The 19797-nt window shown below is 34.9% G+C and overlaps 1 protein-coding gene across 2 annotated transcripts; it reads right to left on the bottom strand.

The window, feature by feature from the left end:
- Positions 1 to 68: 68 nt before the first annotated feature.
- Positions 69 to 19797, bottom strand: MORF4L1 (mortality factor 4 like 1). Of its 2 annotated transcripts, XM_004480370.5 has the most exons (13): positions 19556 to 19797; positions 14907 to 14953; positions 13308 to 13375; positions 10555 to 10671; positions 9400 to 9486; positions 8444 to 8524; positions 5752 to 5777; positions 5210 to 5298; positions 4324 to 4425; positions 3001 to 3089; positions 2344 to 2516; positions 2023 to 2107; positions 69 to 829 (listed from the first exon to the last, which is right to left on the bottom strand). In XM_004480370.5, the coding sequence occupies exons 1-13, from the start codon at positions 19593 to 19595 to the stop codon at positions 745 to 747; spliced, it is 1089 nt and encodes a 362-aa protein (XP_004480427.1). In that variant the 5' UTR covers positions 19596 to 19797; the 3' UTR covers positions 69 to 744. The 2 variants fall into 2 exon arrangements, with proteins under 2 accessions (XP_004480427.1, XP_004480429.1); XM_004480372.5 differs by lacking the exon at positions 10555 to 10671 and having other exon boundaries at positions 19556 to 19773.

Here is a 19797-nt window from a genome sequence, read left to right as displayed (position 1 = left end):
CCACTAACTACAAAGGATTATACCATATACAAAGGTTTTTGTAATGCATCCACACAAGCACATTGCTCTTTGAAATTTAAAGAAAAAATTTATTGAAGGTCTGAAAAACAATTCCTAGAAGATTGACTTTTCCAGAAAACTGCAGCTACACAATGCATTGCGTCTATCATGTTAAAACGTGCATTAGACACAAATACAAAAACCATAAGACGAGCCACCATTCTCCAACAATCTGAGCAAAGATAAAATGCCTAAGGAACATGGATGATTTGCAAAGGATGGGCTCTTTACTTTAAGCACCATAAAAAAAATTTTTTTTTTTAAAAGGAGCACAAATGGATGAGTGTGTTCAGTTATATACACTGAATTGAACCTTTGGCACTAATCAGAGCATTTTGTCATATAGCATTAACACATATTATAAAAAGTGCGTAGTGTCAAAGGAATAGAACCACCAGCATTCAAAAGCAGCTTTGTCAATTAGGCAATAAAACACTCTACAGCATGTCTCTCTGTTGTCCATTACTGAATACACTGGTAGCAATTTTGAAATAAAAAAAAAAAAAATAAAGAAAAGAACAAAGGAGAATAACCCCCTTTATTTTCTCTGTTTAAAATTAAACAGAAAACAAACATACATCAATTCTGTTATACACTAACATTTTCAAAGTACATCATTTGTACAAGAGAAGGACTAGGAACAAAAATGTGTTAACAGAGATTCAAACACAAGTGTCAGCAGTCTCACACAGCTTTCCGATGGTACTCAGGAGGAGCCACTTCATAATCACTGGCACTAAAGAGAGTTGCAGAATTCTTTGCCAGATACCTAAAAATAAAATAGTACTCAGTACAAACATTTTTAAAGTATCATCTTGAAAATACATAGTTCATAAGCAACATAAACACTTTCCTAAAACATCAAAATAAAAGGTAACAATTTTGACTTCAGAATATCATACTGAGAGCTTAGATTACCTTCAGGGACCAAATTTTACCAGCTGAGCCCATGATGAGGTTTTCTTTTTTTTTAAATGAAAATTAAAATACAGAAACTTACAAAGTAGAAACATTCAACTGACCACCCTAATGTACCATGCTCAAGAATACATTGTTATGTATGATCCATACCTTTCCAGACTGTGACAGCTTTTCTCAACAAATGAGGGGAAAAGGGGAATCACACCAAAACCTCTATTGCAACTTGGTTTCTTTCTCCCTTCAATTAACACCATATGGACATCTTCCCAAACCAGTGTAATCAGAGCTACCTCAACCCTTTCTAACAGATGCTTGGTTGTTTCAATTATTCATAAAAGTTTTTCCACATTTAAGTATTTCCACGTTAAGTTTAATGGTCCAGTGAAAGAGCAAATATATTTAATATGCATTGCCAGGATGCCCTCCAATCTCCCTCTCCAGGAGGGACCAGAATTCTCCTTTTCCCCATTTCTTCAATCTCAAATCTTAGCCAATCTGACAAGATTGATATTTTTATTTGTATTTTTGTCACAACAGTTTAATGGTCTCTGTACTGCCATTTATACGAATTTCCTATGTTCACTGGTTTGTTCATCTTCTTAAAGAACTTCTCTTTGTGTATTAAAAATACCAGACCTTTATCATATATGTAGCAAGTATACAATTCCCCCTTGATCTTCTGACTTCTATTTACAGGTATTTTACTGCACAGAATTTTAATTTTACACAGTCCAATTTATCAATCATTTTCAATATACATTATGTATTATTTTTTTAGAAAGAACTTTCTCAGTAGGAAATTATTTTAACATTACCCCAAATATTTTCATTATTTTTAGTAAGTTTAAATTTTTAGATTTACATTTTGTACATTTTTGATCCATCTAGAATTTTGGTGCACAGTATTAGTATAGATCTAGCTTTATATTCTTCCACCTTCTTCATGTGCTGCACTAATAAGCCATCTCTATCATTTGTGAATTATGTATTTGCATTTATTTATACTGTTCCTTCGACATCAAGCGTACTTTTTAAACTTACTTTAGGAAATCATGAAGATAGTTCAGTAATAAAGCAAGGCTCTTCTCATCCAGAGGTGTATAGGCCAACATTGCTCCAATTCGTACTTTAAACAAAAGAATTCAGACAAATTTTTATATTTTAATTATGTAAGCAAATACAACTACCACCAATTCTTTAAAATACATACTTTTAAACAGATTTTATTTCACATTTTAGATAAAAAGTTCAAATTAGAATGAAGTCACGTTTTAGAAAATTAGTTATGTTACCCCTCATTTAGATGAAAAAAAAAAAATTAGACTACTAATGATAAAATTTTGTTTCCTAATGGCATTTTACCAAATAATCTCAGTAGATGTGGCGCTCCATAAACCTGGGACATGGGTGCATCAGGGTGATCTGCAAGGATTTCAGCATACTGAGGTCTCTCAAATTTGTAGAGTAGCTGAGTGCCCAACATTACATTGAAGTATTCTTTTATCCCTGCCACAACTTCATTAACAGCATATTCCCTGATAAATGAACAAAAAAGACTAACTTTCAAAGCTGGTCAACAAAAAGAATTTAGAAAGACAGGGATTAAGTTTAAGGCTGAACTTAAACAATGAACCATTGTTAAACTGTGACGGAGTTTTGAAAGGGATTTAACATTATATGAAATACGTATCAAAAACATGCTAAACCAGAGGTTGGCAAATTACAGCCGGCAACCTAAGAATGGTTTATACATTAAAAATGGTTATAGAAGACAAAAATAAATAAATAAATAAATAAATAAATGGTTACATTTAAGTACCTACAGAATAGCCTCAATTTTGCCTTTCAGCCTGTAAGAAACTTAGCCAGGCAAGCCCCAATCAATCAAACCAATGGAATTCTATTTTGCTAATTTCTGATGATAATAATTTTTTAAAGTTTAACTACAAGTTGCAGATATATTTGGAATAAGAAACTATCTGAAAGAAAAATATCTTTAAAGGGTGTACAAATCCTTACTTATTATCTGTGTTTCCTCGTGATTTCTTGTAATTTGCGTAATCCTCTAGAATGGAATCCACATTCTTCTTGGCAGGAAGATAAAAGAGCTATGAACAGAGAAACACTTGAATATCAGTATTCTCTTTTTCAAAGAAATATTAAAATGGAAAAGGCTTAATGCTATAGAAGATCACTTAACAGTAATCCACAACAGTAATAACTCAAAGTTCTTAAAGCAATGTTATGCAAACACAAACTTCTGTGATGATGGAACTGTTCCATTATGCTGTCCAATACAGCATCTACTATTTACATGTATCTATTCAGGACTTGAAATACATGTGGCTGAAGAACTAAAAATTTAATAGCCAAATGTGACTAACAGCTACTATCACTGGATAGAACAGCTCTAAAAACACAAACTGTCACACACTCAATTATTATATATGAAATTTATCACGACTGTACCTCCATGCTTATTATGTACCAGACTCTATAAATTATTTCACTGTTACTATTACTTCACTAAATATATAAACTAAAGCATAAAATGGCTTAGGAACTGTCCAAGATGACAGATAGTGATACAGCCAAGGTTTGAAACCTCTTAAGTTTTGTTCCAGTGCCAAATCAGGAGCCAAAGTCCTATCTTGTATATGACTAATATGTCTCTTAAATCTCTTAATCCTCAGTCACAATTCTCCCCACCCCACCTGGATCGTTTGTCCTACAGAAATTCTCATGCTGGATTTCAATGACTGGACCCTCACAACTATTAAACATCTTCCTCTAGGTCCCTATTTCATGTAATTACTACCATGAGCAAGCTTGCTAAGATTCTGTTTCTTTTTGGAGCCAGGAATACCTCAGAGATTGTCATGGGTACCTCCTATTACATTCTACTAGCAGGGACATACTTGGTGTCCCATTTTAAGGATAGCAAGATTCATCAGTATTTATTCAGTAGTTGTTGGCCTGATCCATCAAGTTCTCCAAAACCTTTCACCTAATAGTTTTACAAGCTATCAATGATCTTTGCAAATAAGCACAATTTCATCAAGTTATACAAATGGTGATTTTCTAACTAGTTACCCTGAAATAAGACCATCTCTATAGGAAAAGACTGAAAATAACCAATATTTAAAATGAGTTGGCACTCTACCAACCTCCAAATATGACTTATACATATGCCTTTTTTGAGTTATCATTATAAATTTATGGCCTTTCATATATCTTATTTCTCTCTAAGTTATTCTGATAGTCAAACTGTTCAGTCTCTGAATTAAAACATTATTTACTGGTCATCTAATATTACATAGCTTACAGCTGCTTTCAAGTTACCTGTTTTTGCCTGGTAATTAAGTCCCAATCATCAACAAGCCATGGTTTTAGTTCTTCAGGAATCTTTACTTTAACTTCAACTCTGTTCATGAATGTTTCCTCCTAAATAGAAAAAAGGGATTTATAAACCTCTTTGTGTGCTGAATAACAACTCTTAAAAGACTGTGCTTTCCTTGACCTACTAAAGGTATTGGGTATCAAATTTTTAAAAATAAGATTTTATTTATTTCTCCCCTGTCCCTTGTTCTTTGCACTGTCTCCTGTCTCTGCTCATCTTCTTCTTAGGATGCACTGGGAAACGAACCAGGGACCTCCCATGTGGGAGGGGGGTGCCGACTGCTTAAGCCACCTTCGCTCCCTGCTTATTGTTTTCTCATGGTCTCGTCATTCGATCACCTCACTGAGTTACCTTGCTGCGTTAGCCTGTCACATCAACTTGCTGTCTTGCTCATCTTCTTTAGGAGGCACCAAGAGCTAAACCCAGGACCTCCCACCCTCCCTCCATGTGGTAGGCGGGCACCGAACTGCTTGAGCCACATCGGCTTCCCAAGTATCAATTTTTAAATACTTAAAATGCACAGCTGGAACTATTACTTCCACATTTTAAGTAAAATGATCATGCAGACAGTTGTTAAGATTTTCTCCTAAATCACAGTAGTGTATGTATGCTCCCTAAACTGTCTGCTCATTGTATGTTCAGCTTCTTTAGGAGGCACCAGAAACCAAACCCAGGACATCCCCAGTGGGAGGCAGGTGCCCAACTGCTTGGGCCATATCCACTCCCAACAATGCTTTTGAGAATCAAACTTCTCTATTTCATGTAGTAACTTCATGGCTGAGATTTAAAATTTGAAGATGCAATTAAAATTCTCAAGGAAAAGCTTACATTTTCAACAGTTGGATCTACTCGGGCCCTTTTCTTCCGAGGTGGCTGAGGTGTCTCACTGGTACTGCCACCATCTCCATTTCCAGGTGCTATAAAAATTCAGGAGGGTAGAACAACACTTTTTAGCTAATGAAATAAACTCTTTAAGGAAAATAGTCTTGACATACTGTCACTATTTTTCTGTGACATAGGTTTACTTGAATCCAAGTTAAAAAATCAAAACCCAACGAAAAATTTAACTTTTATGAACAGCTTCCAACATTTAGCATAAGGTTTTATATTATTAGCATCTTCCATTATCTTAAGGAGTCATTAAGACTAAAGATAAAAGTAAATAAGTTTTACACATTTATAAACAATAAAAAGAACATCAAAGTGTCTACCACCACATAAAACTCTAATACTGCAATGACACCCATATTGAGAACACCAATAAACATAAGCTTCGTCTAAAATAACATATATTTGCAATATAACAGTGAATATAAAATATAAACACCAAAAAGGTAAAATGAGTTAGTTTTAAAAGTTAATATTCTTACCTTTCTGTTTGTTCTTTTTTGTTTTCCTGAAAGAAGGGGAGAAAAAGATACGTAAGTATTGCTAGTAAAACTGTTTGTATTTCAATTACCTTTTGCCAGGTTTAAGTTTGTAGAGAAATATTGTAAAGAAATTTTGCCTGGGATAAGATCAGGAAGTATAAATACAGCTTTCTACTCAGACACAAGGACTTTTACTGACAATTGGTAAAAATTCACACCTCCTCCACATAAAATAAAAATAAGCCAAGATTACTCCAGAAGACTTACTTCCAAAGTTATCCTCCTCATTAAGCTTACCAAAAACAAATTAATTCATTGACATAAAACCCAAACAAAAAGTCCAAAAAGGTTAAAATATTTTCTCTCAATTACTTTAGTACTGGCTTAATTCAGTTTTAGATTTGTATACTCTTTAAAACCAGGTTATTACTCTCTCACTGGTCCACAGTTTCACTTTATTTCTTCAAACTATTATTCCCTCCTTTTCAACACAGGCTCTTTTCTTCCATATCTAGGTGTGATAAAATGTCTACTTCTTGGTGATCATCACTAATACCAACATACTGCCAAATAGTTTATTACTAATTTTTGTTTTTTTGGCATAATTATTTCTAGAATACAAGGAAAACAGCTTACAAAACCCATGATTATGGGTTACTTCTGGTAGAACATACCAGAAAACCTTAACATTTTTACTTTTCTATAACTTTAATATTTGGGGAGTGGATGTGGCTCAGTGGTTGGGTGCTGACTTTCCACTTACAAGGTCCTGGTACCTCAAAAAAATAAAGTGTTTCTGTTCTTGTTTACAAATGTTACTAACTATACTCATTTTATTTAGGGTATGGAGTTCATTTTATAACTTAAAGACACAAAAATTTAGCCATCTTAAGTTCAGGTGTTTTCCTGCATGTCTAAAGATAATTTTGCTGGAAAATATTTCTGGGTCAGATTAAATCATTAACTTTTAACTTATATATGCTTTCAATAATATAGCAACAAAGAGTTCTCACACCCTTCCCTTAACCACTTTCTCTACCATAAAAATAAAATAAAAACAGACAACAGATCCCAATCTAAAGAAAAGAATCCACAAACCATACTTCAGTGAATTTGGAATAAAGGACTCAGACATTCTTGCTTCAACTTTCTTGCATGTAGTATAATTATGCATACAAGCCAGTTTCTCAAACTGTGCAACAGGTTTTAAACAATAATCTGGTGTTTAGTCTGTGCATCTATTTCTAAGACCAATGAATAAATAATATGTAGTAAAAATATAAGCTGTTAGATACAATCAACCTCAAAGAATGATTGAAGTCCCAAGTCATTTTTTAAGGAAAGGCATTAGTTAAGGACCTAGATTTCAACAAAGTAAAATATCTGTTCTCATACTTTCTAATCAGCATTTACACTTATGCATATTCAGAGAACACTGCAGGATCCAATTAGAACAGGATTCCACTGTCCAAAGATTGGAAATTTGAGTTTCAAATGGCTTTAATGTATTTACTCAGCCATTACTTTTGCAGATGAAACTGCACAACACAATTTACATTCAAATAATTTTTAGGCATGCTACTACCCAGGTTAGACTTTATACTAACTTTTAGTACACAGAGATAAAGTTAAGAAAAAAAACAATTATTATTTTCTATATAATGAAAAAATTGTTGCCTTTTAAGACTCACTTGCTACTAAGTCTTAATGAATACTGCAACAGAGCAGTTATCCAAAGAACTAGACCATGGAAATAAGTTGCTGGTTCAAGTAAAAGCTATGAGCCACTCAAATGCTAACAACACACTTAGTCCTTGCCAAATTAAGTATCTTTTCACTAAAAAAGGTAAAACAGCTTAAACAATCCTTAAACACTTCAAATGCAAAATTAATTCCATTATTAACTTTACTTGTAAGTAGAAAGGTCTAACCAGTAACCCAAAATAAGTGCCAAAATTTTACTATTTTTAAGGAAAAGCATAAAAACTTCTTAGATAAATCGTTTATTATAGAGCATGTTACTTTTGATTCTTTGAAAAGCACATGACCACAGACCTCAAGACTCAATAAACATTTTCTTCCTAAATGAATATATTTCTATGACCTAAAATGGTAAATTACCTTTTAATAAAAAATATAATCTAGGTTCTCTTCTTACATTAATACTTCTAAAAAATAAAGATACCATTCAAGTTACCATTCCTGCACCTACTTTCTTCAGACACACATCATGTGACTACGCATAATTTCCATATTCTAGGTTTATTACCAAAATGTTCTAAAATCTAAAGAGTTAGTATGCTTTTTGGGGGGTACTTGGAGGTATTTTAAACTTTCACATACTCTTACCATGGATTTCAAGGGGTAAACTCATATATTTTTTTAAAACTACTGAAAAAAAGCACACCTTGTCAAAAAGATCTCAAAAACTTGTGTCCTAGTGATAATTCAATTCTATCTTTGTAAGAAAACATTACATGCATATATATTCACACATACAATTTAAGAGTATAAGAAAATCTGCCAAGGAATCAATGACTAACCAGCTAAGGACACTGAAGAATGGGATCTCACTGACATTTTTCAAGCATGAACAATGTTCCTGAAGTTTCCATTTTTAATGAAACCGGACATGATATTATCAAGTATGAATTTCAATTTTGCAAATTAAAACAAAGATATTGTTTCTTACACTTCAACATTTTTCTGCTGCAGACCAGATGTCTTCTTTCCTGGGGCAGCCCCTCTCATCTTCCCCTCTGCATATTGCTCCCTTCAAAAGTAATGTCAAAACAGTTACCATAAATTGAATACTTGGTTAGAAAAATTAATTGTGGCAACTTCTTTCTATCTAGAAATTTATATTCAAAATTATATTATTGAAAAATCTGGGAAGTTGACAATGCTTATCTTAACATTTATTCCCAAGACCAAACATAAATATTTTATAGCACAAAGTTTTTAACAAGCTGCACACGGAGACAATGTATTTACAAAGATGAAACAAACCAAAAATCCCCAAGAAAATAAGACTAAAGGCTTAAGATCTGGCTCTTCTGTGTTACCAAAATTCAAATAAATGTAATAAAAGGTTACATCCCATATAACCGAGAATTCCATTTTGTTTTGGCATTCACTAATCCTAGAGTTTCCTCAAGTAAGTTTTCTGTTACTTTGATCCCACTATATCTTTCCTATTATCTTGAGATAAGTATTTCAGCTTGAAAACAAGAACAATTACTTTATATACCACACAGTCTTTCAGGGTCCCTTTACACAATGTGTTTTCAAAGCTGAAGGACAATAATGGGGCATGCATGCAGCACCCTTGCTTTTGTTACCCCCCAACCACCACCACCAAGTATACCTTCTACAACCCAGGACGAAAAATAGAATCAGACTGTAACCACAGCAATCCTCCTTTTTCTACCTAGCTTCTAAGGACAAACTCAAGGAATGAGAGGTATGCTACTTCCTTTAAAGCAAAGTGTGTCTGATTACTTTTTAAGTCTAAGCCATAATTCAGCAGTGGACAGGTACAAAGAATCATCTTATATGCAATAAAACCACCCATTTCTATTTTTCAATTCATGTCCAAAAATTAATTTACAGTAATTTCCTCATATTCGTTTTGCAAAACAAACTTACTGATTGGCTTTTTGAAGTTCTCTCTGTTTCTGCAAATTGGTGTCCACGTATTTGAGTACTCTGCTTTCTGGAACCCATTCATCCCAGCTGTGAAAGAGAAAAGTTAAAATATCATTCAAATATATTTTCCGTACTATCTAAATTCTTTTTTTCCAATTATATTTTAGAGATCCAAGAGGCAAGATTGGATTTCTCTGAAGCAATTTGATGAACTAGCACTACAAATGCATTGTCAACTAAAATGAAAATGTACTCAGTCTCTGTCCTGTAAAGAATGGAAAACGGCATATATCCACAAGCAGCACTCCAAATCTAAACTGCCCAAATCCAAAAGCAGATTATTCAAATCATTTTTAGAAATGCCCTAAAAGTATACAGTACTCAATTTAACAAGAATTCCTAAACAATTAGCCTTACAAAATGAAAATATAAAATAATTTTAATTGCCAAAAACGAAACACAAGGGACCATAATGAACTGTTTTTCTTAAGACCCAAAGCTAACTGGCTAGTTAGCTGTGTTATCATAGCAGTTATGTAACTCCTTGTACCTTGGTTTCATCACCTATAAGATGGGATAACAGTACCATAGGACTGTTAAGAGGATTAAGTAATGCATGGGAAATATAATACTTCAGAGCAACTGACACACAGAAAAACAAATTATGCCAGAAACTTATTGGGGGTCTACAATACTCAACCACCATCTAAATTGATTCAACCACCATCTAGATCTATTCAACTATGTCTGTAAATTAAGGTACTATATTTGTGTATCACACTACACAACTTTAAATCTTTATTCACTCACAAACGAACATTAACTAACACTTCCAAGGCTAACCAGAATGCTGGCTTTCCAGAACATCAAAAGGTAGATCCACTCCCTTTAAAATGCCTAGGTGTTAAGGTATTCTGGCACTTCTAAAAGCTCCTTTAAAACAAGATTTCTGACACTGACTCAGGGAACTTTTCTGTGCAAAGTGAGCCTTTTCTCCTGCTGATGGAGCTCCATTAGTGACACAATTACACGTATTCCTCAAAGCAGTCTTTTATGAGTCCCACCTTTGACCTCTTTAAAAAAAAATAGCCATGGGAGAGAAGGGAGCAATTCTCAACATGATTTCCTAGAGAAAACTTTAAAACATGCATTTACCTAGAGGTCAGGAGGGGGTGGTGTACTGAGGGAGCTCCTTCAGGAACAGGAAAAAGGGCTACAATATCCTCACGTGTCTTCAAAGTTTTTTCAGAGCGCCTGGGCCTCACAGCACTTCTGATATAGACAGCATAGTACAAAGTAATCTCAGTAACTAGATGCAGAATTTAGCTTAAACTTTATTAAGATTTATTTACAAATGGAATATTAAAATGTCTATGTCAACAAATTCCAATATGGCTTTTGGAAAATTTAGAAGTATTTTAGTATCTATTGTGCTTTTTAAAAAAAGAATACATATTAAATGAGGTTTAGGAAAATTCCATTTGGGGTTTGAGCTTTTGCTGTATGATTTAAAAGTAGGATATCATACAATTTTTCAAAATGAGGATCTTATATACCTCTCCAATCCTCTTAAATCAAAGGGAACGAGCCATTTTTAAATTACCACAAGGTTCTATTTTAGTACCTTGCAAAAACCTCATAAAATGCCTCCAAATGCATCTAAATATACACCTTGATTTAAAAACTTAAATTATCGCTATAGTTTTTTATGTATCAGGAGCTGAAAATTGCTGAAGCAAAGGAAAATGAAATACAACTTTTGCTCTTAGAAACATCACACTACAAAGTAGTAAATGAAGGCCAAACAACCAGAAATTTTTATACATTGGTTGAGCATAAAAAATTTTTTCACGTTTTCCAAAGTAGCTTGTGATTAATTCCCAAAGTCACATGATCCATTGATATACTAGTTATACAGCTCTACATAAAAAACACAACTCACAGAGTAGGCATTTGAATAGTTTTAATTCCTCCTCCTTTCAAAATCGGGTTATTTAAAAGCTGTTTCTCTGACTACTTACCAAAGCTAAGATCAGTTTGTTCAAAATTACTATATCTATATACCAAACCAACCACAAGACATTTAGCATATTAGTATTTTTCAACATATCACAAAGACATTAATAAAGATCTCTACTATTTAGTGACATTTTTCCTAATTATTTTTCTAGAGAGTAATTTATAGAATCAGCAGGGGGGTAAAAAAAAAAAAAAACATAAAATTACCCAAGCTAATCATTTACTTGCTTCTAGAATGTAATATCAAAGAAAAAAATTAAGTTTATTTTTAAGCAATAAATTTAGAAAAAAAACAAGCAGTTGGTGTTTCCACAATTTCTGACAAACTACAAATATGACTAAAACCCAGTCTCCGAACTGTAGACACCTATTTTATACAAGATGTTAATTTTATACAAGATGTTATACATGAGTCAGGTATAAAAACTGTATTCACAGCTCTTAAAGTGAAAGTCTAACAATCAATCTCTGAAAATATAAATGAGGGAGGGGAAAGGAATTTGCTATGCATTCTTCTTTGCTATCTTATTTGGACTTTATCCAACCTACCTAATCATAAAAGGGATAAACAAGGTATTTTACTTCCTATAAAGATTTGAGATTTTCTTTACACCAGAATCACATTCAAAAACATATTTCCTTCTGAAAGACCAAAAGATAGTTTTCTCCATTCATCTCCCAATTTCTCAATATTTAAAATAAAAGTTCAATATGAGTTACTGGTATTACCTACCTAACATTAGAAATACTTTCAAACTGATTTGTCATTGGGTAAAAAAATCTTTAATTCACATTAACCGGGGTGAGGTGAGGATCATGTCAGAATGTGCTTTTATTTCATTTTTATTTCTACCTTTCTATGATTATAAAGCATCTGATATGTGAAAATAGCTTCCTAACAAAGAAATAAAAATTAAGTGGGCTAGTCACCTCAATAGGAAGCTGCATGAAACAAGACCAAAGCCAGAGGTGCTAGTAAACTGTGGCGAAAACCTTCCAAGTCAATGAAGTACCCATCAAATCAGATGGCACTGTTCACATGGTGGCCAGGCAGGTACCAGACCATGGCTCCAAGTGACACAAAGTCTTAATTAAAAAAGACCCAAAAATAACACCTAAAGAACCACACTTACTAGCAATGTCTTTTTTGAAGGACAAAACACCATTAATAGAAGTGATTAAAAACCTCTCAGTAAAAATTATAGGCTACTCACTTTAACTTACAGGTACCAAAAATGAGGATTGGATAAATTACTGGACAAAGACCCACCACTGAGAAAGTACAATCAATCTATGCTCATATCCACTTCCAGGAAAAGACAAAGACACCACTGCCAAAAAAAAACCCCTAACTCTTGGGGAAAGTTAGGTTCAGTAATTAAATTTCTATACCTGTGTTAAAACATGCATTAAAATGAAATCACTTTCTGTCAACATATAACTATGCTTTTCCAAAGTTCAGAAAATAGATTTGCCAATTGTCTTACTTCCAAATGAAGCAATCTTCTTTCTTTTCCTTTTTCTAGGTAGATTACTCTAGTTTTGAATATAACTGCCTAAAATAACATACACAATCACCAAGTGTGCTAAGGCCAAAATATTCTGGCTGGCGTAAAAATGAACTGCTATGCCAGTCATCATTTAACCAGGATAGTTGTCTGTTAAGACTAGAACACAAAAATTTCCAAGAATCAAATGCATTAAAATAAAATGTCTTCAAATACCCTATTACAGTAATTTCATCACACTACAAATGATTCACCTCTGCCTTCAATATGTACTATATTACACTAAAACTGCACAAAAATTAAGTACATATGCTTGTGCCCATCTACGACACAAGCTATGTTAATTATAGATAGTATTGCTTTTAAAAATCTAATACTCACTTTTTATTCCACCCACTGTAATGTATAAAGTATTTCACTTGTTTGTCCTTTATGGCAACCTTTACACACTGAAACAAACAAACAAAAAAAAATTCACTTAGAAATATAACAAGAAAGGTTATTTGCTAGATTTTAAAATATTTCATCTTTCAAAGGTACACTAACTTTAAACTCTTTTTGGTGGCTAAAAAGAAAACGTCACTCTAAATGAACAAAGTGTATAAACAACTTAAGTATTAATAGGTATAAAAACCTGCAAATTAGCCACAAAAGATTCAACCATGCTGAAGAACCGTAATAATATAAAGTCAACTTAAACCTTTTTAACAAAAGGCTAGCTACCCAAATGACCAGTTATTTGCCTGTCCTTTCTCAAAATCTAACCAGAAGCTGCATTTATTTCAAAACCAAATTCAGCTAAAGAAAAATACTCAAACTATATTATAATATGACAAGTATTTGGTTTTAGATTTATAAGTTTTTATCAGAAGCAAAAAGAACTTTAAGCTATCCCAATAGCCACTTAAAATTATATCATCAAGTGTTTTGCTGCCAGAAGAGAAAAATCTGCCAGTTTAGTAGTGTGCTAGAAGGTGACGCAACAAAAACAAAAACTTGGGATACAAATGATCAAAAGGATTCATCTTTTTTTTTTTTTAATTTCTCTCCCCCGCCCCCCAAGTTGTCTGCTCTCTGTCCATTCACTGTTCTTCTGTGACTGCTTCTTCCTTATGGGCAGCACCGGGAATATGTTTCTTTTTGTTGCATTCCGAGATTCGTAACTGACTTATTCATAATTTACTCATAGGCATTATACCGTTAAGTTATATATACACACACACTTTGCTTAAAATCCCTGAAAATCGGACAATTTAGCCATTTTTGAACTTTAAAACACCAGTAAAAAGTAGTGAAAATGGCTGAACACTGACACCTAAATAAGACTATTTTCACAGAAATATACAAATTATTCACCAAGAATTCATACTGTCTATAATTAAACTTTTTATACTGTTTTATATTTTTATAATACTTATTTTTAAAAAATTCTTATTGTTAACACTAATAAAATCTTTTAACTCAAATGCATTATCCTGTTTATCATTATAAAATCAGTTTTTATAACCCAAGTTATACCGATAAAGAAGAAAGGAAGCCCTTCAGGATTCAAACCTTTGCAGACAAACCAAAAAGTAACCAAAACTTAAATGTACATGTTAGCTTTTACCTTTCATCTAATTTAATAATTAGCTCAGTGTTTAGAGATTTTACATTAACACAGAAGAATGACTTTATATTGTTTTCTCACAAATCTGCTGAACAATGATATTTACTCCTACCACCAACCAATCAGATGCTCAAGGAGCAAGTCAGTATATGAATGCAAGATCAGAAAGCAAGCAAGCAATGCTTTTAATTAATTTTGACCCACTAAGCAAGCAGTAAGAAAACCCAGAAAAGACAGGGAAATCTATGAACAGAGAAGGAAGAAGGGAAACTCTTGGTGAATCAACAAAACACCGAAATTTGAAGCTGAAAAGTTAAGAGCTAACTAGAAGCAGTTTGGGTCAACTTGTCAAAGGAAAACAGTTTTCATACCTTTGCTTCATAAAGCAGAGGCCCATGAAAGCACAGCACTCGCTCACCTATAAAGGTAAAAAGGTACTGGGTTAATTGCATTTCTCCTTCACATATAAAAAAACACACACCCCTGACAGACATCATACTTTTACAATGATATTCCTAGTAAAATTTATATACTGATTCCTCTGTATCCTTTTCCCCTTTCATTTTCAACTGTATCCTAAAAGGAAAATACCTTAATATCTGATGTGACCACCAACAAAAAATAATTTAAAAGAATGCCAATCTATTTAAAGCATCAAATTATCTGTCACCTGCTAAGCAAATAAAATTTACTACAGCTACTTGCTTGGCAGTGGTTTTTCTTTTTCTTGTTTCTAAAAACTGTTTACCGGGAATATGCTTTTTAAAATATTTCTCCCCCTGCTTTTCATGTTAAGGGCCTTAAATCCTTAATATCAACCCTTTTACTAATTAAACTGAGTGAAACATTCCATACATTAAAACTGCAATGTGCATCAAGGATGGCTGGATTTTTCTGTTCCACAATGCTCCTTCCATCAATGTGTTACGTTTCTAAGTGCTAGACTGCTTCAAGGATCAAAAGTAACAAATAAAATCAAAGTAGCTGGCCACACCTGCTTAAGGTAAGAAATGCACCCTGCACTTTGCCAAACAAGCCCTGTGCTCAACAGACAAAATCAGGCAGGCAAATCCTGACTATATCTCAGATTATGCTTCACTGTGATAGAAATTTTCAGTCCACTTGGTTTCTTAAGTCCTAGAGATAACAAAAGTACTCCAACAGGGTCAGCTCTTTAAGCTCTAAAATTAAACAGTATACTAGCTCAATTCTTAAGTGACATTGAGCAATATATGTTTCACCATTTAAAAAAGTTATACTTGCTTTTAAAACGACTTTCGAAATATGTCACAATTTATAGATAAACCTTCAACCCAAAATAGGTATTCCACAGCAAATCTGTGTATCTTAGAGTTAACTATTCACTTTTTGTAGTCTTTTTGTGTGCCTGATTGTATTAAGCACTCTCTTTTGAATTAGCACGGGACACTTACATATAAGCAAGTCGTTTTGAACAATTTCCTGGCTTTCATGGTCTCACTATCTTAAGTTAGCAGAAAGAAGAGAAATGGTGAACTACTTGGGCATGTCACAGGTAAGGAAGGTTCCCGATGGAAACTTGAGTACGAGATAGTGACACTGTCAGAGAACTATTTTAAGTAGGTCACGAACACTGGAACATAGGATAAACATGTAAAAATACATAGAACATGGATTACCTTGTATGTTATATTATAAAGTCTGACTTTATCCTGTTCAGAAGGATTCCCAAATCCTACTGCCAATCTTGAGGAGTGTTTTTTTTAAAAAACTACGTATTTTAAAACCTTACTAGAGACCTTTACTATCAGAATTTCCCAGAGGAGGACCCAGAACCTCACATTAAAGTAAAAGCTCTCCATATAATTCTTGCCCAGTGGTCCAATCTGAGGAACGACCACCAGGAGCTGCTTGGCCTATGTAAAGCTTGACATGAGAACTGGAATAGGGAAACCAAATCTGTTCAATGGTCCAGGGATAAAAAATGAAATGGATCCAAACCACACACGGTGAGAACAGAAAAAAAGTATAAAGGTTTTCAAATGACCCCAGGTTGGTGGGAGCATTAACCAGAACAGAAAATGGAGGGAGGTGAGTCAGATCAATTTTGGACTGTTAGTGGTTACACAACACCCCAAAATGGACCTGTATAGTAACGGGCTAGGTATTTCTTGAGCTAAGGAGAGGTGGGTAATTAAATAAGGTGGTGGATACAGATAAGCGGTAGTGTTAATAAACAACATCAAAGAAATACCTGTCTCCTAATTATTCTCTCCAGATACTTTAAATGTACTCTGAAAATAGTCTACCAACTTTTTTGTTTTGTTTTTATTTGGCTGCCAATGCTACCAAAAAATAACTGCACTGAAGACTGAAGGCCTTTGACCCCCATTCCAGCTATCTGTTGAAGAAAAAATATACAGCTGGCAGAGGAGTATGATCCAGGGTAACAAATGACTGTGTTTCATGGAAGAGAAAATACTGATAACTGGAAAAAGAACCACCAAATAGGATGTGATTTCTTATACTTTTCTCCACTCTTAAATCTTTTCTAGTACTAAACTACAAAGGTAATTCTGCCTAATGCTCTTAAATTCCTAATTAATGAGCTTCCAATTCCCCATTCTCCCACTGGTTTGTGCTTACTAGGAACATCACTAAAATGCCAGTATCAGCCAGTGTCTTAATTCCTGACTAGGCAAAAGGCTTCATTATGAAAATGGACTAGATCACCAACAGTTTTCTTTACCCTAGCTTGAAGTGGAAAATCAAGTCCAGTACAAGCAGTTACTGTGCTCAAAAATTTCTTACATGACAAATAATGTATTACTAAATGAGAAAAAAATTTTAAGTTTAAAGGAATCATGAACAATAAAAAATGCTATTTCCCTGTTTTGATAAGTCACAATCCTACCATTTTACTCCTCTGGGTATTTCAAAATTATTCTTGGCATTAACAGAATATCCCTTTTTTCCTTACAAGGTATTTTCTCTATTTTATAAATACCTATAATTTCTTAAAAATGGTTACAGAATACAGGATTCACACAAAAGTATAAAACACACAAAGAAAGTGATGTTTAGTATAGATATTCTCCTGCATACCTTTCAAAACGTTATCTACCCCTACCTTGCTTCCTACTCTTCCCCACCTAACCAAATAGATAGCAGTACATGGATTCTCATTGGTTCCTATCTACCTTATTTTACCACCCTTCTAGTTTACAACTAAAGTACTTCCTCCAGTAAGCCATCCTGGAATGTTTCAGATCTCAAAGATTTCCTCCTTTGATAGCCTACAGCAGGAATTAAGTTTTTATACCTTGACAGTCTGGTGAACTCCATGGGCCTCCTCTTGGAAAGTTTTTAAAACACAAAAAGGAAATACAGAGGAAACCAACAGTAATTGAAACAGTTACCAAAATATCTTAATTTTGTGTAGTGTTACACGTTACTTGATTAAGATTTAACTGCTGATCCACTATCATTATGAAATAATGACGAGCACAAATATCTTAAGATTTCTTCTGAAACTGTTGCTGTTGATAGAACTGATTTTTGTGAATGACAAAGTCAGCACCGTTATTACTACTGTTAGCTATATTTTTTAAATTTGGCTTCCATTCGTAACTGAAACACTAAATTTCAGTTAGTAGAGAAAATATGTGTTTTTTCCCCATCCAAGTTAACGGGACTCTTATGGATTCTATCCACAGATAGGGTACATTAAGAACTCCCTGCTCTAAAGCAACTAGTAAGACAGTGAATCCATAGGAGATACAATAGAATACCCCTCAAAGCGGGAGAAGGCAGGTATTAAGAAATTTTTTGTCTGTATAGATATTACAATAAAAATTTTTTTTACCACACAGTGAATTCTTAAGTTAAACCATGAACGTTAATTGTACAATTATAAAAATGTGCTTTCGCCAATGGTCACAAATGTGTCACACCAATACGAAGTGTTAATATATGGTGTTAATAATATATAGTATATGGGAATCCTGTATTTCATGCGTGATTTTTCTGTAAAACCAAAATTTACGTAACAAAAATCAATAATGGCATTGATAGTTTCTTCGGAAAAAAAGTAATTCATTATCAAGAATACATTTCACTCAGACATTATAAATGGTCAAACAATTGCTACGCTTAAAATGACATTAGGTAAGCAGGACTTAAACATGGAAACACCACAAATTGTTTTCCTTTAATTACGACAATCCGCACAGCAAGAGCGCACATACATTAAACAAACCTTGGCACTCCGCTCTTAGGAGCAAAACCAAAGTGATGCCTTCAGGCAACACAAAGCAGATGGAAACGCTCTTGGCCTTTTTTTTTTTTTTTGTCCCCACCCACCTTTCCGAGGTAAACGCAACGCAACCGGTTTCCATTTGGTCGCGGTGAAGGGGGCGCTACATCTGCCCTTAAGCGGTGTCTGCCGACCGTAGCAGAGACGCCGGCAGCCTCGGTGGGACGGCCATCTTGCAGCGGCCATTTTACAACGCAGTTCTCCCGCCTAGGGCGCGAAGCCCACCCCCCTTCCCCAGCTCGGATTCTACACCGAACGCGACCACCTCTCAGCTTGAGACGGCCCTGAGCCGCTAACGGCTGGCCGCCAACGTGGCCGAGGAACCTTGCGCGAGCGCCCGAAACGGCCACCGCTAGTTCCCCTCCCTTCTCCTCCCCCGCGCCACATCACTTCCCCTAACCGCCGCCATGGCGTACCCGTCGCCTCCCTACAATAGGCTACTTTCCCCGCGCCCCCTTCCTCAGAACAATAACAAACATTTGACTACGGCTGGTCACACGCAAAGCTCTGTCTTAACGCCTGCGTAACACTTTCTCTTTCCAAAGCGTTTTTCCCAATGACGCACCAAAACTACCCTCCGCAATGCGCTTTCCCCACACAAAGCGCTACCTGCCGCCTTCTCTAGGCACAGCCCGTGCCGCCAGTGGCCCCCAAACCTCAACCGCCCCGAGCCAGCCTCCCTCTCCTGCGCCGTTAGGTGCCTTCTTCGCAACTGTCCAGACTCACCCTCCTGGAATTTAGGCTTCGGGTCCTGCTTCGGCGCCATTTATAAGTGATTCGCCGCCTCCTCCTTCTCCCACCACCCCCGACTACCGCCCCCTACTCTCTACCCCACCCAACTCAGCGTCAGACGCGCCGTCAAGCACTGCCAACTCTACATCCTGGGCCCGATTTGCCAGCGTCCGTAGACATCACAGCACCGCGACCCGCGCAGCCGCTACTCCAGCCAACGGCTGCCCGCCGCGCAC

The sequence above is a fragment of the Dasypus novemcinctus genome, chromosome 3 (genome assembly GCF_030445035.2).
Source record: "Dasypus novemcinctus isolate mDasNov1 chromosome 3, mDasNov1.1.hap2, whole genome shotgun sequence".
NCBI classification, from domain to species: Eukaryota; Metazoa; Chordata; class Mammalia; order Cingulata; family Dasypodidae; genus Dasypus; species Dasypus novemcinctus.
Note: the sequence above shows the minus strand (reverse complement) of the source record. Positions and strands in the feature narration are given on the sequence as shown.